An 18665-nucleotide genomic window follows, 5' to 3' on the forward strand; every position below is an offset into this window, starting at 1 on the left:
TTTCAGCTCAGGTCATGGTCTCAGGGGTCATGAGATTAAGCCCTGCATCAGGCTCTGCTGTCAGTGTGGAATCTGCTTGAGATTCTTTCTCCCTCTCCCTTTGCCCCTCCCCCTGCTTGTGTGTGTGTGTGTGTGTGTGTGTGTGTGTGTGTGCGCGCACGCGCGCGCGCACGCATGCACATGTGCTCTCTCACTTGCGCTCTCTCTCAAATAAATGAAATCTTTAAAAAGAAGAAAAGAAAAAACTCGCTGTGTATGATGTCAGAGAAATCACTGCCTGTGCTCTTCTAGGATCTTTATGGACTCAGTCTCACATTTAGGTTCTCAATCCATTTTGAGTTTATTTTTGTGTGTGATGTATGAAAGTGGTCCAGTTTCATTCTTTCACGGGTAGCTCTCCAGTTTTCCCAACACCTTTTTTGAAAAGACTTTTTCCCATTGCATATTCTTGCCTCCTTTGTCAAAGATTAATTGATCATTCAGTTCTGGGTTTATTTCTGGGCTCTCTATTCTGTTCCATTAATCAATGTGTCTCTTTTTGTATCAGTATCATACTGTTTTGATTACCACAGATTTGTAGTTTATCTTGAAATCTGGGATTGTGATACCTCCGGTTTTGTTCTTTCTTAAGATTGCTTTGGCTACTTGGGGTCTTTTGTGGTTCCATACAAATTTTAGGATTATTCTGGTTCTGTGAAAAAAATGCTTTAGGTATTTTTATAAGAGTTATATTAAATCTGGGGATTGCTTTAGGTAATATGGACATTTTAGCAATACGTGTTCTCCCAGTCCATGAACATGGAGTATCTTTCCATTTGTTTGTGTCATCTTCTATTTCTTTCATCAGTATTTTATAGTTTTCAGAGTACAGATCTTTTACCTCTTTGGTTAAGTTTATTCCTAGGTACTTTTTCTTTTTGGTGCAATTATAAATAGGATTTTTTAAATTTTCCCTTTCTGCTATTTCATTATTAATGCATAAAAATGTAACAGATTTCTGTATATTGACTTTGTATCCTGCAAGTTTATTTATAAGTTCTAGTAGTTTTTTGTTGGAATCTTTAGGGTTTTCTGTATATAGTATTATGTCATCTATAAATAGTGGAAGTTTTACTACTTCTTTACCACTTTGGTTGCCTTTTACTTCTTTTTCTTGTCTGATTGCTGTGGATAGGACTTTCAGTACTATGTGAATAAAAGTACTGAAAGTGGACATCCTTGTCTTGTTCCTGATCTTAGGGGGAAAAGTTTTCAGTTTTTGCCTTTGAGTATGATGTTAGCTATGGGTTGATGTGATGTATCACATTGATTTATTTGCAAATATGGAACCACCCTTGCATCTCAGGAATAAATCTCACTTGATTGCAATGAATGACTTTTTAAATGTACTGTTAAATTTGGTTTGCTAATATTTTCTTAAGGATTTTTGAATCTATGTTATCAGAGACATTGGCCTATAGTTTTTCTTTTGTGCTGTCTTTGTCTGATTTTGGTATCAAGGTCATGTTGGCCTCATAAAATGAATTTGGAAATTTTTTTCCTCTTCTATTCTTTTGAATGGTTTTAGAAGAATAAGTTTAACACATTTTTAAATATTTGTTGAATTTATCTGCAACAGCATCTGGTCCTGGAGTTTCTTTGTTGTGGGTTTTTTAAATTTCCAATTCAATTTCATTGCTGGTAATGAGTCTGTTCACATTTTCTATTTCTTCCTGATTCACTTTTGAGAGATTATATGTTTCTAGGAATTTATCCATTTCTTCTAGGTTGTCCAGATTGTTGCCATATAATTTTTCATAATGTTCTCTTATAACCCTTTGTATCTTTGTGGTGTCGGTTGTTATTTCTCCTCTTTCATTTCTGATTTTGTTTGAGTCCTCCCTCTCTCCTTTCTCTCTTTTTCTCTTTTATGAGTCTGGCTAAAAGTTTATCAATTTCAAAGAATCAGCTCCTGGTTTCATTGATCTGTTCTATTGTTTTTTTTAGTTTCTATTTCACTTATTTCTGCTCTAACCTTTATTTTCTTTCCACTGGTTTGAGGTTTTATTTGTTCTTCTTTTTCTAGCTCCTTTAGGTATAAAGTTAGGGTATTTATTTGTGATTTTTCCTGTTTCTTAAGGTAGGCCTTATTGCTATGAATGACCCTGTTAGAACAGCTTTTGCTGCATCTCAAAGATTTTGGACCATTGTGGTTTTGTTTTGTTTTGTTTTGTTTTAAGATTTTATTTATTTATTTGACAGAGAGAGAGAGAGAGATCACAAGTAGGCAGAGAGGCAGGCAGGGGTGGGGGGAAGCAGGCTCCCCGCTGAGCAGAGACCCACAACGTGGGGCTCAATCCCAGGACCCTGAGACCATGACCGAAGCCAAAGGCAGAGGCCTAACCCACTGAGTCACCCAGGCGCCCCAAGGACCATTGTGTTTTCATTTTCATTTGTTTCCATATACTTTCTTATTTCCTTTTTGGTTTTTTGTCTTGTTTTGTTTTTAAGATTTTCTTTCTTTCTTTCTTTGAGGGAGAGCATGAGCTGGGGGAGCAGTAGGAGGAGAGGGAGAAGCAGACTCCCCACTGAGCAGGGAGCCCAGTGTGTGGTTTGTTCTCAGGACCCTGGGCTCATGGCCTGAGCTGAAGGCAAATGCTTAGTTAACTGAGCCACCCAGGCACCCCTCTTATTTCCTTTTTTATTTCTTGGTTGATCTATTCATTGTTCAGTAGCATGCCAGTCTTCCTGATGTTTTTTGGTTTATTTTCACTAGTGTCAATGTTATCTAGCTGTATCTGTGGGATGAGGTGACCCTTGGATCTTCCTACTCTGACATCTTCCCTCAGCATCTAGCTGAGTTTTAAAATCCAATCTAAAGTCTTCTTGTAATTGAGATTTAAGTAATTTATATTAATTGGAAAAATGGAATACTTCTATTTATGCCCACCTAATATATTTTCTATTTACCATGGTTTTCTTTTCTTGTTGTAGTTCACCTATACATTACTTCTGTTGCTTTGATCAAATTTACTTCCTTTTTTTCCCTTTACTGGTTTAAAGTTATGTTTTCTATGTCTATTCTTTGAATAGTTACCTTTCCATTTCTAAAAAATGTGTTTGCCTCCACAAAGTCTAAATTTGATGTTTATCTTCCTTCTGATCAGTGCAGGTGGGATGTTTTATCTCTAATGATTCTCTTCCTGCCTCTCATGTGTTTAAAAAAAAAAACTACCCTCTGCCTCTCCCCACAGCTTTTGCTCTTTCATTCTGTCTCACTCTTGCTCTTGCTCTCTGTCAAATAAATAAATTTTTAAAAAATTAGTTTTAAGTAAATTTAAAATCCACCTTGAATTTATACCTACCATTATTGTTATTTTATATCATCAATGATTATTTTGATTTCATACATACTTACTAGTGTTTTTGTTCCCCCTTCCCTCTTTCTCTCTCTCTCTCTTTCTTTCTTTCTTTCTTTCTTTCTTTCTTTCTTTTCCTTCCTTCCTTCCCTTTTCTCTTTCTTTCTTCTTTTTCTTTCTCCACCAGTCCTTACATCTCATTATTCCTTCTTTTTTTTTTTTTAAGATTTTATTTATTCATTTGAACAAGAGAGACAGAGATAGCAGGGAGGAAGGGAAAAGCAGGTTCCTGATGCAGGGTTCAATCCCAGGACACTGAGATCATGACCTGAGCCGAAGGCAAACACTTAAATGATTGAGCCCCCCAGCCCTCCTCATTATTCCTTCTTATTCAATTTCCTTCTTCCCAAAATACAACTCTTAATAGTTCCTTTAGTCAGCCTATTAGTGGGAAATGCCCTCAAACTTTGTCTGAAAATGATTATATTTCTCCCTAATCCATGAAGGGTGTATAATTAGAATTCGGGTTTGACAGTTATTTTTGCTCAGTACCCTCTATTGTTGTGTTGAGATGTGTGCAGCTAGTGTGATTGCTGTTCCTGTGTAGTTGTTTTGCTTTTCCTTTGTGGCCATCTTAATCATTTTTTTTCTCCTTGGTGTTTTGCAGTTTAGGTATGGATTCATTTTTATTTTTTCTGTAATCAGGAATCTTTGTTCCATTTGAATATGTGGAGGTATATCTTTCATCAATTCTAGAAAATTCTCAACCACTATAATCTCAATATCACTTCTTCCCATTATTTCTGTTCACCCCCCTCCCCACCGGACTCCCATTGGATGTATGGGGTGATGTTATTCTGTCCTCTGTGTCCCCTAACCTCCATTTTATGTTTTCCATCTTTTTGTCTTTCCAGGCCGCATTTTTTTTTTAATAAATCTTTTTTTTTTTTTTTTTTTTTAGATTTTATTTATTTATTTGACAGACAAAGATCACAAGTAGGCAGTGAGGCAGGCAGAGAGGCAGGCAGAGAGAGAGAGGAAAACAGGCTCCCCACTGAGCAGAGAGCTTGATGCAGAGCTCGATCCCAGGACCCTGAGATCATGACCTGAGCCAAAGGCAGAGGCTTTAACCTGCTGAGCCACCCAGGTGCCCCTCCAGGCTACATTCTTAATTTCTTCATACATGTCTTCAGATTTATTAATCCTTTCCTCACATTTTTTGAGGAAACATTCCTCACAATGTTTGATTTGCTATTTAATCTATTAATCTATTATTATATATCATATATTATACTTTACATTATATTATATATTATTTATACTATACTATACATTATATATTAATCTATTATTTCCATGATACTATCTATTATTTCTGTGATAATAACATTTTTAAAAAATATTTTATTTATTTATTTGACAGAGAGAGAGATCACAAGTAGGCAGAGAGGCAGGTGGAGAGAAGGGGGGGAAGCAGGCTCCCTGCTGAGCAGAGAACCCAATGTGGGGCTTGATCCCAGGACCCTGAGACCATGACCTGAGCTGAAGGCCGAGGCTTAACCCACTGAGCCACCCAGGCACCCCAATAATAACATTTCTATTAGTTTCTTTTTACATCTGCCCATTTTTTTTTAAGATTTTATTTATTTGTCAGAGAGAGAGCACACACACAAGCAGGGGGAGCAGCAGCAGAAGGAGAAGCAGTCTCCCTGCTGAGCAAGGAGCCTGACATGGGACATGATCCCAGGACCCTGGGATCATGACTTGAGCCAATGGCAGATGCTTAACCGAATGCATCACGCAGGCGTCCCTGCCCATTCTTTTTTACAGACAGTATTTATGTACTCAAACCCTTAATGTACATCTTGAGTTATTTTAAATATAGACACTTCACTTTTTTTTTTTTTAAGATTTTATTCTATTACCTTATGTTCTTAGGGGTTTTGTTGTTGTTGTTAAGATTTTATTTATTTATTTCACAGAGAAAGATAGCACAAGGAGAGGGAGCAGCAGAAGCAGGCTCTCCACTGAGCAGGGAGCCTGATGTGGAGCTCAGTTCTAGAACCCTGGGATCATGACCTGAGCCGAAGGCAAATGCTTAACTGACTGAGCCACCCAGGCACCCCTCTTGTTTTGTTTTTTAAGATTTTATTTTAAGAAATCTCTACACCAGCATGGGGCTGCAGCTCACAACCCCAAGATCAGGAGTTTTATGCTATACCAACTGAGACAGCCAGATGCCCCCCCTTAGGGTTCCTTCTAGTCATCATTTTTATTTATGGTGGATCAGTCCTTATTTTTTGTAATTTTTTACTTTGAACTCCTCTTTAGTGAGATGGTTTTCCTGTGGAAATCGTGTGGAACCACAGTTGTGAGAGAGACCCTCTGGACAGTGTACATTTTCTTTGACCAACCACACTAAGGGTATCACCAGCCAGGGACCATTTTTCTGTTGATCCATCAGTTTTGGAACTCTTGAACTCCACATTTATGTGAGATGCAAACCTAGCAATTCTTTACTTCTTGACCCAGCAGACTTAAAAGCTCTCCTATCCTCTCACTCTTCTAGCAGGAGGAGAGTTCTCCCAGTTGGCCCTGTGGTCTCCTTCCGGAGCCTCCTCTCATTGGGCAAACCTGGGCAGAAGCCAACTGAAAGAGGAGCTTATACAAGCAGTCTGTGGGGTTGGTCAGAGTGCAGAGCGGAGGAGAGGTGAGAAACAGGTCTGGGGACCAACCCAACGGTCTGCCATTTGACAGATATTTCCTGGTCAAAACGCTATGTTAAATTTGATATTCTAGAACTGTGGGAGATACTGTCCCTGACCTCCAGTGGGAGAGACGGACACACCAGCTATATAAGAGGTGAACTATAGCGCAGGTTACATTATGTGAAATGTTAAATACAGATGCAGACTAGCCTAGAAGCACAAAAGAGAGGCAAGCTGGGGATAAGTGGGACAGGGATGGGAAAGTTCCCCCAGAGTAGGGTCAGATGAGCTGTACCCTGAAGGGTTAGAAAGCTGGCTGTGTGTGGAGAAGAGGGCCATGGGCAACTGGACAGCTCATCGTGAGGACTGAGCCTGGGCCAGAGTGGCCAACAGGTAGGCTACATGGTCAAAGGTGAGGCTGCAAATGTAGCTGTGGGTGGATTACAGAGACTCTGGAACCCTGTGCCACTAAGCTAAGACTTTATTCTGCAGATAGTGGAAGCCGCTAAAACATCCTGTTAGGAAAGGAACATGATAAATGTTCCAGCTGGCTTAAGCTGTTTAATAGAAATATAATGTAAGTCACAAATGCAGCCAGCCCATATGTAATTTAAAATTTTCCAAAAGCCACATTTTAAAAAGTAAAACATGAAATTGATTTGAATAATTTTTTACTTAGCTCAGTATTATGCAAAATATTACCATTTTAATATGCAGCCAACATAAGAATTATTAATGCATTATTTTATGTGCTAGGGTTTTTGTACTAGGTCTTTGAAATCTGGTGTGTATTTCACACTTAGAGCACTTCTCTGTTTGGACTGGCCACAGTTCAAGTGCTCAGTGTTGCTAATGGCTAACATGTTGGACAATGTGGGTGGAGAGGACAGCAGAAAGGAGAGGTTCGGTTAACAATGCGGCTCCAGGAAGAAACAGGATCCCCTCATCCCCTAACACAGGAAGGAAGTACAGGGGTGAGTGAGCAGGGAAGTGAAGGGCAGAAGTAAAAAGGCTGCCATGCCTTTCTTTCCCCTGACATCAGAGGTAAGAATGTCTGAAAGTGAGGGTTGGGGTCAAATTGGAAACTTGAAGAGAATAAAATTTTAAGAACCTTTGTACTGAAATACAAAGGGGGTATGTAGGAGTGGAGTATAAGGATGGTCCCCGCATTCATCCTGATAAAACTAATGTCATGTGTGTTCTAGCCTTAGAAGTGATAAAATAGGGGCACCTGGATAGCACAGTTGGTTGAGCTTCTGACTCTTGGTTTCAGCTCAGGTCATGATCTCAGGATTGTGAGATCAAGGCCACATCAGTCTCCGCGCTCAGCACAGAGTCGGCTTGGCGTTCGCTCTCACTCTCCCTCTGCCCCTCCCCACCTTCTAAAATTAATTAATTAATTTTTTAAAATTATAAAATATCTGAGACTTTTCCTGTTATTCCAAGGTGCAGAACATAGGCTGATGCTCGTGGGTTTTACCATAAATCGTTTCCCGAAGTGTGATCCACATACCCGATGGTACACTACTCGATGGCGCACAATATAGTACCTAGGACGACTTGTTTGCTCTTTAAGCAGGCTCCAAGCCCAGTGTGGAGCCCAGTACAGGGCTTGAACTCACGACCCTGAGATCAAGACCTGAGCTGAGATCAAGAGTCGGACACTTAACCAACTGAGCTGCCTTGGCGCCCCATAGGAGAACTTGTTTTATTCTAAAAGTTATGTATTTATTTTAGTGAGTATTAGAAGAAACATAATCAATACATAAAACCCATGGTCCCCTACATATTTAACTCAAACATGAGTAAATTTACAGGGAAGGACGTGGGAGAAGGTGAATGGCTAAAATCCGTACACATGGGTGTAAGAAATGCGGTAACCTCAGAGACTTAGAAACGGTTCCAATGGCTCATCCCAGTCAGCTGGTAACTCTGACCAGTGATCCCAGGTCACATCGCCATTGACATTTCCCCTCCAGCCTCCCTGCTCCCCACAACCTAGTCAGACAGGCGTCTGTATTAGCTTCACGGGGTCAGGACACCTGGTCTTTCCGCAGCTCTCGGCGGCAGAACAGGATACAGTACGATCCCCAGAAAAGCTGGATAATTTTGAACATGACAGTGGCACCATGATGTCTTCTTGAAAGCACCAAACACAACCTGCTTTATTTTATTTCTGTTTTACTGTGAGAAGAATTTTTTTGAAGCTGTTGGCAACACGTACAGAAAATAGACCGGTTGTCTCCCTTAGAACTGTTGGCCCAGATCTGAACAAAACATATAAAAACTCAAAGGCAAGCAGAAAGAGAAGCCCCCTTGAGAAACCCAGTCTGATCCTTGCATTTTCTGCCTCTGTGGCTTTACGTGTTCCCATTGCCCCACAAGCACATCTCCGAGTGGTGCCTCTGCGTTGGTCCCCACCTGTCCCATGGATGAAGGCTAGGGCACTGTGACACCCCCGCCCCCGCCGCCTCTCATGGTTGCCTCAGCCTCGACGGTCACCCACACCTCACTCGGCTTTCTGTCTCCCTCACATTGTAGCTTGCTGGTACCTACCAGCTCTCTTTGTCTGAGGAAGGCCTACCTGCGGTAGTCCCCCACCACTGTGCATAAGGCAAGCCCTCAGCTATGTGCCAAGTAATTCTGGAATCATGTCGGTTCTCAGGCTGATACTCAGTTCAGCTCCCGTGTGCCCTTGAATTGATCCAGACTGAGTGCGGTGGTGCTCACCCTGACGCGAGGCTGCTGGGGACTTGCCTCAAGGTCTTATGGCCATGATGTTCTGGTGGCTAAGGCAGTGGCCCTGTTGGGAACTGCTGAATCCCAGGAATTTCAGGTTTCCTAACTGTAACACTTGACTTTGAGAAATCTAGAGAAATGTTCCTCAAACATTTCTTAGCAGTAAGATTCTCTACATACCTATGAAAAAGTGTTCACAGAGCAGTACTTACCAATGCTGCACACCAGCTGGTTTGTATTTATTTGTTTGTGTTAATGCTAAGCCTGACCCACAGTTTTTTAAAGATTTTATTTATTCATTTGAGAGTGAGAGAATGAGCAGGGGGACAGGGAGAAGCAGGTTTCCCACTGAGCCAGGAGTCCGACCTGGGGCTCCATCACAGGACCCTGAGATCATGACCTGAGCCAAAGGCAGAGGCTTAACCCACTGAGCCACCCAGGTGCCCCCTGACCCACTTTTTTTTTTTTTTAAGATTTTATTTATTTGAGAAAGAGCACACAAGACAGGCATTGGAGCAGTGGGAGAAGGAGAAGCAGATTCCCCACCGAGCAGGGAGCCTGACTCAGGGCTGGATCCCAGGACTCTGAGATCATGACCTGAGCTAAAAGGAGGCAGACGCTTAACCAACAAAGGGAGCCACCGAGATGCTCCCCCTTTTTTTTTTAAAAGATTTTATTTATTTATTTGAGAGAGTGAGGGAAAGGGAAAGAGCGTGCCTAACCCACATTTTTAAAAACAAAATTGATGGAGGGATCCGCAGATGTCTTATGACCTGCAATTTGGAAAACGCTGGTCTCAAGCATCTGATTGATTTAATCAAATCTGTCCCTCAGCTGATTGATTTAATCAATCAAATATCTTTGATATCTCGAAGATCACTATCTACCTTTGAAAATGACCCACAGCGATGAGAACCGCACAGGTTCTTCACAAGTTCAGAACAGTTCTCCTCTCTCTGAGGCCATTTCTAAAACCCCTTCCTCTGTCATTGATTTGGAAGAGAAGCGAGGACCCCAGTGAGATGGCAGGGGCATGGCTCCCTGCGGCTCCGGGGGAGCGGGCGGCGAGGCCAGACTTCAGCAGGTGGGTGCCGCTCTGCAGACCATTGGGCACTCTGGAAAGCCGCGTGGCTCTTTCGAGGCTCCGTTTGTAAACCCAGCACGTCTGCTGATAATTGTCTGTTTCCTACAAAGAAGACGAAAGGGCTGTTTTGAACCTGTGCCCTGTCTTCCTGTAGGGTGCGCGGACCTCCAGAGCCTGGACACCATGCAGCCGGGGGAGAGGAAGAGGCAGGGCTACATCCACGAGCTGATCCAGACGGAGGAGCGGTACGTGGACGACCTGCAGCTCGTCGTGGAGGTGAGGCCTGTGTTTACTGTCAGCGCCGACTCCCGTTCCCAGTGACCCCCAAGCCAGCGACAGCCGCTAGAGCAGCACTTAAAAATGGTCTGTGTTTGAGCAGACAAAGTAAGACTTGTTTCCGTGGCTCCTCGTTCTCACCAAATGTGTCAAGGCCCTCGGATGAGAAGCCCAGTTAAATAAACAAGCCTCCTGAAGAGAACACATGTCCCCAGCAGGCCCAGCAGGTGCCTGGCCGTGACCTCGCTGGAGGTGTGGCGGGGAAGCTGCACCCTTCTCCATCTGCCCCCAGAAAGGCCCGCCCTCGCGCCATCCTCCAGCCTGGGGCTTGCGACCCGCACACTTGTTCCACTCACAAGTACACTCTGCCACACTGCTGGTGGGTAACGTCCCTCTTCCCCGCAAGGCTGTGAGCCCCTGACGGCAGGGACATGTATCCTTCATCCCGCGTCCCCAAAACTCAGTCTGGCCCTTTGCAGGCCTTCCCGTCGGCCCTGAATGAATTATGTGTGTTTATATCTACACTTCTCTGACCTGGAAAGATGGTGAGAAGAAAAATCCATCTTGTCATTGACCCCTCCGAGTATCACCCTGCCGCTGGCCCGTTGCAGTGCTGGGAGGTTGCCAATGGCCGTGGAAGCACCTGTCGGACACTGGCGTGGAGCATGCGCAGGGGCCGCACGCCTGCCCCACTCAGACCCGTCACTTACCCGTGGGTTATTCCCACTCTGCCCGCCTGCCCTGGCTGAGGAGCAAGGGCTCACGTCGGGGTCAGGGACGGAGGGTGAGAGCGCGGTTCGCAGGCCAGGCGCGCTCATCGCCATCCCCACGGAGGCTCGCAGAGGGCCCCACCGTCCTCCTCTGCTTACCTCCCGGAGGCAGGTGAATGGGATGAATGAGTAAAGTAGCGCGCGTTCATCAGCGGGTGAGAGAACAGACCAGCAGGTGCCTTCCCGTCCTTCCCGTGCCTCAGAGCAGACCCACCACCTTGCCAGGGCGCGCTCCCGTCAGAGGATCCTGACATCCTCGCTCCAATCTTGGAACGATGAAGGCTCAGAGACGTCCGGTTCATAGCATTGTTACCTGAATCCTTCGAGTCCGTGCTCAGCACAACTCAGTAGATCGACACTCACCGAAGACCTGCCGCGGGCGGAAAGCCCTGTGCTGGAGAACAGAGGAGAAGGAGAAAGTTCCTGCCCTCAGGAGTTCACAGTCACGTGGACAGACAGACAGCTGCAGAACAGTGAGGTGGGGGCCAGGAGAGGGCTGACCACCCCTGCCACAGAGAAGAGTCAGAACAGACCAGAAGGACAAGGACGAGTGTGCCTGGAAGAGGAAGTAGGAGTGGGAAGGCTGTGCCCGGGAACTAGGGTCCTGTAGGTGGTCCCCCGTGGCTGGAGTGTCCAGGCCTCGGGGGCCAGGCCAGTGAAGCTGGCAGGGGCAGGCCGCGCGGGCGTGGTGAGCCTTCAGAAGGAGCCTGCGTCTTATCACAGGGCTGACGAGCACTTTTAGTAGGCTGACGTGTGGTGTGTATCTCGGAAAGATCACACACGAGAAGGTTGTCTCGGGTAACTTCACAGTTTCCGTAAGACTTTAGAGTCACTTGCTGGGAATCCCAGTTGTTCAGTGGAAACCAGCTTAGAATCAAAAAGACTGGTGTTTTTCTGGCTCCTTCGTGGTCTAGGTTTGTGACCTTGAGTAGATCACTCTCTCAGCCTTTCTTTCCTCATGAGTGCCCCGGGAAAAGCAACAGCTGAGGGGCGCCTGGGTGGCTCCACCAGCTAAGGGACCGGCTCTGGATTTCAGCTCAGGTCATGATCTCGGGACTGAGAGATCAATCTTCACCTCAGGCTCCATGCTCCATGCAGAGTCTGCCTAGAATTCTCTTGCTCTGCTCTTTCCCCAACTCACTCTGTCTAAAAAACAAATAAATCTTTAAAAACTAATAATAATAACAGCTGATTGGGCTTGACCTGCGTCATCTGTGAAGTTCACTCAGAACCCACCCACAGCGTGTGCTCACACACACACAGGCGTGTGCAGATACATACCCATCAGCTTCGTAAATCCTCCAGTGTCGTGGAATATAGATGGAGGGTCGCATTTCCACTCAGCCAGCCAGCCTCTGAAGTCCGCATCTGCACGGGGGCCGTGTAAATCATCACTTTTTCTGTTGCTGACCCTCTCACAGACAGCTTCTGGGACTCTGGGGTGCCCAGCCCCTCAATTCTGCAGCTTTCACGGGGTGCGGGTACTTTATGCACATGGTTTCATTGAACCTGCTTCATCTCCCTAGGAGGCAGGTAGAGAAGCTCCTCTTATTGACAAGGGTACTGGCCTCAGTCCTTCTCAGAATTAGGCCTAATAAGGGGCGCCTGGCTGGCTCGATCGGTGGAACATGTGATTCCTGTTCTCAGGGTTGTGAGTACGAGTCCCAGGTTGGGCATGGAGCCCACTTACAAAAAAAAAAAAAGACGAAGAAGAAGAATTAGCCCTAGTAAGAACCAGAGAGCAAACAGTAGGGAAATTATGCAACTTACAATTTAGCAATCAGGGCGCCTGGGTGGCTCAGTCAGTTGGGCAACTGACCCTTGGTTTTAGCTCAGGTCATGATCTCAGTTTGTGACATTGAGCCCCAGGTCAGGGCCCATGCTCAGCGGGGAGTCTGCTTGAGATTCTCTCCCTCCTTCTCCCCCTCAACCCCCCATGCTTGTACTCTCTCTCTCAAATAAATAAATAAAATAAAATTTAGCAGTCAACTCGGTGTTATATATATGTGACAAATCACGAAATTCTGCTTCTGAAACCAGTATTACACTCTATGTTAACTAACTAGAATTTAAATTAAAATTGGGGGGGGAAATTTAGCAATCATAAGTAGGCTTATTTAAAAACATCATGATCATATTAGTTTCGGTATGTGAAGTTATTGTTTGATTTAGACCACATAGCCTGTGTATTCACACCCCAGCTAACATTTCTTTTGTGTCTTGAATTTAGGTTTTTCAGAAACGGATGGTGGAGTCAGGCTTTCTCGCTGAAGGAGAAATGGCCTTAATCTTTGTAAACTGGAAGGAGCTCATCATGTGTAACACGAAGCTGCTGAAGTGAGTTGTGAGCAACTCCCGCCCCGGCAGTGGACACCCACAGCCCCCAGGACCAGGACGTCCCCACTTGACTCCCCACAGGGCTGTTTAGCAAAGGAACTTTTAATTGTTCTCTGCTCCCTCAAGCTCTTTATTTTATTGTCATTTTATGACATGCCCCGTAACTGTAAAATACATAATTCTTGAAGTTGAGAAATACAACAAAGAAAAAACTTGGACAAAAAAAAATTAAATCATAAAATAGTATATTAACATAGGATTTCAAAATTTGCTTGACTCTAGTTAGAGTAGGAGAGAAGCTGTAGCTCCTGCCCCAGGCATACTGGCTGGTCTGGCGGTCTCCTCAGTCCCTGCGTGAAATTCCATTCCTTGGGGTGACTTCCCAACCCCCTCGCCTGTGAGGATGGACTCCAGGGCGCAGGGGACTCAGCACGCCCAGCCCAGCCCTTGCTGCATCTCTGCCCTCCTCAGGGCACACACAGCAGCTCTCCTGAGGACAGTGCTTACCTCTCCCTCCATGCCTGGCCTCTGTGGGCTCCTGCTCCCTTTTTCCCCTACACAGAGTGTAGAAAATTCCTTTCTTCTTGGTTCAGCTGAGAACACATTAGAATTCCTCTAAAGGAAGTTTGCTAAGAACCAAAAACGAATCCAAAGCAATTCCAAGGACCTAGAAATACCCAAGTGTACAGACTTCCGTTTTCTTACTCTTCTTTGCTAACGTTTTACCCAGGTTGGCTTGGCCAGCAGAACGTAGGCCCCCGCTGCCTCCTCCTTCTGACTCTCCCCTCACAGTGCCAGGTGTTTAGGTAACTCACTGGTTCTCATTACCTTAGTCTCCCATGATATTCATCCTTTATTTACTGACGACGTTCGCTAGAAACTGACCGTGGGAGTGTGTTGGTTGCAGGGCCTTGCGGGTCCGGAAGAAGACGGGAGGAGAGAAGATGCCCGTGCAGATGATCGGGGACATCCTGGCCGCTGAGCTGTCCCACATGCAGGCTTACATCCGATTCTGTAGCTGTCAGCTGAACGGAGCAGCTCTGTTACAGCAGAAGACGGACGAAGACACAGAGTTCAAGGAATTTTTAAAGGTAACTCCATTCTGGGATCGTGGGCAGGCCACCCTGTTCTGAGCCTGGAGGCAGAGACCGCTGTACCGTCAGGGGGCTCGGCCTGGGGAAGGGCACCCCCCCCCCACTTTCCAGAGGAAACACCAATATGGCAAAGAATGTTTTGAGTGTTGGTGTTACCATCCATGTAGAATTGACCTTTCTTGGCACTGGGACCATGATGTTGCCCATCTATTAGTAGAGTATTATTTAAACCTATTAAATCAGCTACTTTATACTCCAAAAATATCCAGAATGTCACTTTATTAAATTTATATTGAATTTGTGAATTATACCCATCTTATTCCAAAAAAAGCATAAAATAGCTTACTCAGATGTATCAAAAGCAACAAGATAAAATGTCAGTGGATGCATACAGTGGGACCAAAGGAAATGAGAGGAGAAGGGCGACACTAGGACTTAGGACGCTGCTTAAACACACACGTGTGACTCTGTCCATGTGCTCCACGTGCACCCTGATGTCCTCAAAAAAATCCAGGAACCAATGAGAGAACACATTCAGCTCCATGGTGCCATGGTCGTAAATTAAAAACAAAGCCTTGGTGTGCAGTCACGCTAGAAGGGCCGTCAGAGACCACTGTGGGTAGTGTAAGGGGTCAGCGACAGCCTCCCAGAGATCCAGCAGCGAGATGCCCAGCGGGTACTGCAGCCCAGCCCAGCGTGCGAACGCGAACACACCTTCGCTCGTGTTGGGCAATACACACTCTTCCCACACATGTTAAAGTGGTGACAGAAATGAGAGTCAAATCGATTTTCTTCCTTTTCTACATGTCTTCCTGGTTTTTGGTTTCTGAAATACTGCATATTGGGGTCTGTTACAGCCACAGTGCCTGAAGGGAGAATGCATCATTTTAATGTCTTCATTATCAAAAAAGAATGGAAAAAATAATTACGCATAGAATATAAGACATTTAGGCAAAGGATAAAAATTCCAACAAAAAAATGGAGTAAGTAATAAAGATAAAAGCACAAATGATATCAATATATCTAAGAACAGATACACTGAAAAGCACTAATAGAATATAACTCTGGGGGCGCCTGGGTGGCTCAGTGGGTTAAGCCTCTGCCTTCCGCTTGGGTCATGATCCCAGAGTCCTGGGATCGAGCCCCACATAGGGCTCTCTGCTCAGCAGGGAGCCTGCTTCCCCCGCCCAACCTCTCTGCCTGCCTCTCTGCCTACTTGTGATCTCTGTCTGTCAAATAAATAAATAAAATCTAAAAAAAAAAAAAAAAAGACCTTCCTCCATTTAAAGGTGGTTGCAATTTAAGAATATAACTCTGGGGACGCCTGGGTGGCTCAGTCGGTTAAGTGTCTGCCTTTAGCTCAGGTCATGATCTCGGGGGTCCCTGCTCAATGGGGAGTCTCCTTGTCCTTTGCCCTCTCCCTCTGCCCACCCCCTACTCGTTCTGTCTCTCTCAAATAAATAAATAAAATGTTAAAAAAAAAGAAAAAGACAAACCCATCTAATTCACTGTATAAGGCAAAAGTGTTCCTGACCCCCAAAGCCTATATTTGCATTTGTATTTAATTACAAAAATGAAAAAAGTTATAACCCAATATCTCTTATAAATATAGTTGTTAAAATCTTAATTAAAATATCAGCAAATAGGAACACCTGGATGGCTCAGTCCTTAAGTGTCTGCCTTTGGCTCAAGTCATGATCCCAGGGTCCTGGGACCGAGCCCCGCATCTGGCTCCCTGCTCAGCAGGAAGCCTGCTTCTCTCTCTCCCACTCCCCCTGCTTATATTCCCTCTCTCACTGTCTCTCTCTGTGTCAAATAAATAAAGTCTTTAAAATACAATAAAATAAAATAAAATAAAAATCAGTGAATAAAAATAAACCTCACATGAAAAGAAGAGTCTGTCATAACCAAATAGAATCATCCCAGGAGACCACATTGCATCATCCTAGAATAAAACAGCCTTCAGAATCAGAGGGCGGGGCGTGTGACCAAGGCAAGCTACTTAACATTTGGTGCCTTCAGGCTCCAGTGTGTAACCCAGAGATGGTCAGATATTACTTTTAAAATACTTTCTAGCAGAGACCAGCACGTATAAGCATTCAATAAATGTTAATTATATTTACATTCCTTATGATGATATCCGGGATGCAAAAATGATTCGACTTAAGTAAGGCCCTGAGGACTGACTCTTCATGAAGTTGGCAGTAAGGGTGGGAGGCACCGGCTTGCTTAGAAATGAACTAGAAGAAACATACAAGGGAACCGAGATTACAGACACAAACACTGGTCAGAATAAGTAGATAAATGTGGGACTGTGAGTGCATACAAATGTCTTAAATAATAGTAGAATGAAGGATATTTAGGGGTGCCTGTCTGGCTTCATTGGTAGAGCGTGTGACTCTTGATTTCGGGGTTATGGGTTCAGGCCCCACATTGGGCACAAAGATTACTTAAAAATAAAAATCTTTAAAAAGAAATTGGATCTTGGGGGCGCCTGGGTGGCTCAGTGGGTTAAAGCCCCTGCCTTCGGCTCGGGTCGTGATCCCAGGGTCCTGGGATCGAGCCCCGCATCGGACTCTCTGCTCGGCAGGGAGTCTGCTTCCTCCTCTCTCTCTCTCTTTCTGCCTGCCTCTCTGCTTACTTGTGATCTCTGTCTGTCAAATTAAAAAAAAAAAAAAAATTGGATCTTTACCGTCTAAAGCATGAGTAAGAGGTTTTTTTTAATTTTCCAAATAGTAATAACAGCTGCAGTATAAATAGGGTATCGGTGTCGTCACACCTGTTAACAATAGTAAGAATAAGTTTATAGTCTCGTGATGAAAGGCATTGTGTCGGTTACATTATATTAAAAACAAAATCTAACAATAATATTCATTCTAAATGTGACTGTTTAAAAAGTCTCAGATAATACAGAACTAAATACATCTTAGATATATCCAAAAACAAAAGGAGGGAGCAGTTTTAATACCCCATCGTGGCAAATAAATTATAATAAATGTGCTTTTCAGTCATTACAAATGGTCATTAAAAAAAAGAAAAAGGTCACCCAAGAATACTAGCTACCTTATTCAGGTACTATATTAATAAGAGTAGAAGCAAATATGTTGGGGTACTTAGTCTCCTGGGGCTAACAGTCTACAAGGTCATGGAGACAACTCAAACGTGATCCCTCTCCGTCTTACCCAGTCCAGAGGTGGCGTTACCATAAAGGCGTCCACGGGTTATTGTGGGGCTCGAGAAGGATCACTGCAAAGGAGGGAAAGCATCAAGGAAGGGGAGAGGCTGCCCAAGGGGAGGCATAATGTGAGTCTTCAGAAATGACTATGAACTAGGTGGAGAGAGAGAAGGCACAGTAGCCAAGGTAATGCACTCGTTACCTGGCACATCGTAGGTGCTCAGTAAACGGTAGTGACTGTTTCGAACAAAGCAGAGACAATGGCAGGCAGAGGCAGGGGGAATCAAGAGGTATTTAGAAGATGGACTGGCGTGAAAGGGGACTCCCCGGCGTGTGGAAGGAAGGTGGGTGGGTGCAGGGACAGAGGCGGAAGAGAAGGCTTTCGGGAAGGAAGGTGAGGACTTCGGGATGTACCGAGGTACTGAGTGGGAGGTCCAGGTAGGAAGGAGAGTAAGGCGGCAAGCATGAAGCTCTGGAGAGGGTCTGGGTGACGCTCGGGACTTCGCTGCACGGGGCCTCGGGCAGCACCATCACTTAAGAGCTGGGAGAGGAGAGGAAAGAAGTGGTGATCGGGAAGGAGCCGGCTGGGAAGACAGCGGTCCGTGCTTCCAGAAGCAAAGGAGGGAAAGATGGCACAGGCACAAATCCATGTGAGAAAGAGAGCTGAAAGCTTCTGCTGGGTTGAGCATCAGGGGTAGGGAGTTTGACCTCCCCTCGGAGGTCTGTTCATCTGAGACATAGCATTTTTAAATCCTGAGTCTTTAAGAGAAATTAGAAATCTACAAGGTGCTCAACATCAGGAATACAGTCGGTGCTTCCTTTGTTTTCCTCAAAGGTACATTCGCTCATGAACCTGTCCATTCTTTGCAGAAGCTGGCGTCTGACCCTCGCTGTAAGGGGATGCCCCTGTCCAGCTTCCTGCTGAAGCCCATGCAGAGGATCACCCGCTACCCTCTTCTCATCAGAAGCGTGAGTGCCCTGGCTGGGATGGAGCGGCGGTGGCGCAGAGGGCCATGGAGGCCCTAGCCAGGGAGCCCGGGAGAGCGCCAGCCTCCCTGGCCACACGGTCCGATGGGCCAGGCCATGTGTGCGCACACGAGTACACATGGGCATCCGGATTAGGCAAATACAGGTCAACCAGGGT

General features: G+C 45.0%; 2 protein-coding genes across 4 annotated transcripts in view; one reads left to right on the forward strand and one right to left on the reverse strand.

Annotated features, from left to right (window-relative positions):
- Positions 1-18665, forward strand: part of LOC111154052 (intersectin 2) — a 110299-nt gene that overhangs the window by 83076 nt on the left and 8558 nt on the right. For all 3 annotated transcript variants that reach the window (XM_022513411.1, XM_022513410.1, XM_022513409.1), the window contains 4 exons: positions 10024-10145; positions 13146-13252; positions 14160-14343; positions 18392-18490. In XM_022513411.1, the coding sequence (XP_022369119.1) occupies positions 10024-10145; positions 13146-13252; positions 14160-14343; positions 18392-18490 (512 nt within the window). The remainder of the gene's footprint in view (positions 1-10023; positions 10146-13145; positions 13253-14159; positions 14344-18391; positions 18491-18665) is intronic.
- Positions 14670-18665, reverse strand: part of LOC111154053 (protein FAM228B-like) — a 55381-nt gene continuing 51385 nt past the window's right edge. The window contains exon 10 of the mRNA XM_022513413.1: positions 14670-15212. The gene's annotated coding sequence lies outside the window, so the exon portion shown is untranslated. The remainder of the gene's footprint in view (positions 15213-18665) is intronic.

Source organism: Enhydra lutris, unplaced genomic scaffold (assembly GCF_002288905.1).
Source record: "Enhydra lutris kenyoni isolate GAN:26980312 unplaced genomic scaffold, ASM228890v2 scaffoldscaffold35, whole genome shotgun sequence".
NCBI lineage: Eukaryota > Metazoa > Chordata > Mammalia > Carnivora > Mustelidae > Enhydra > Enhydra lutris.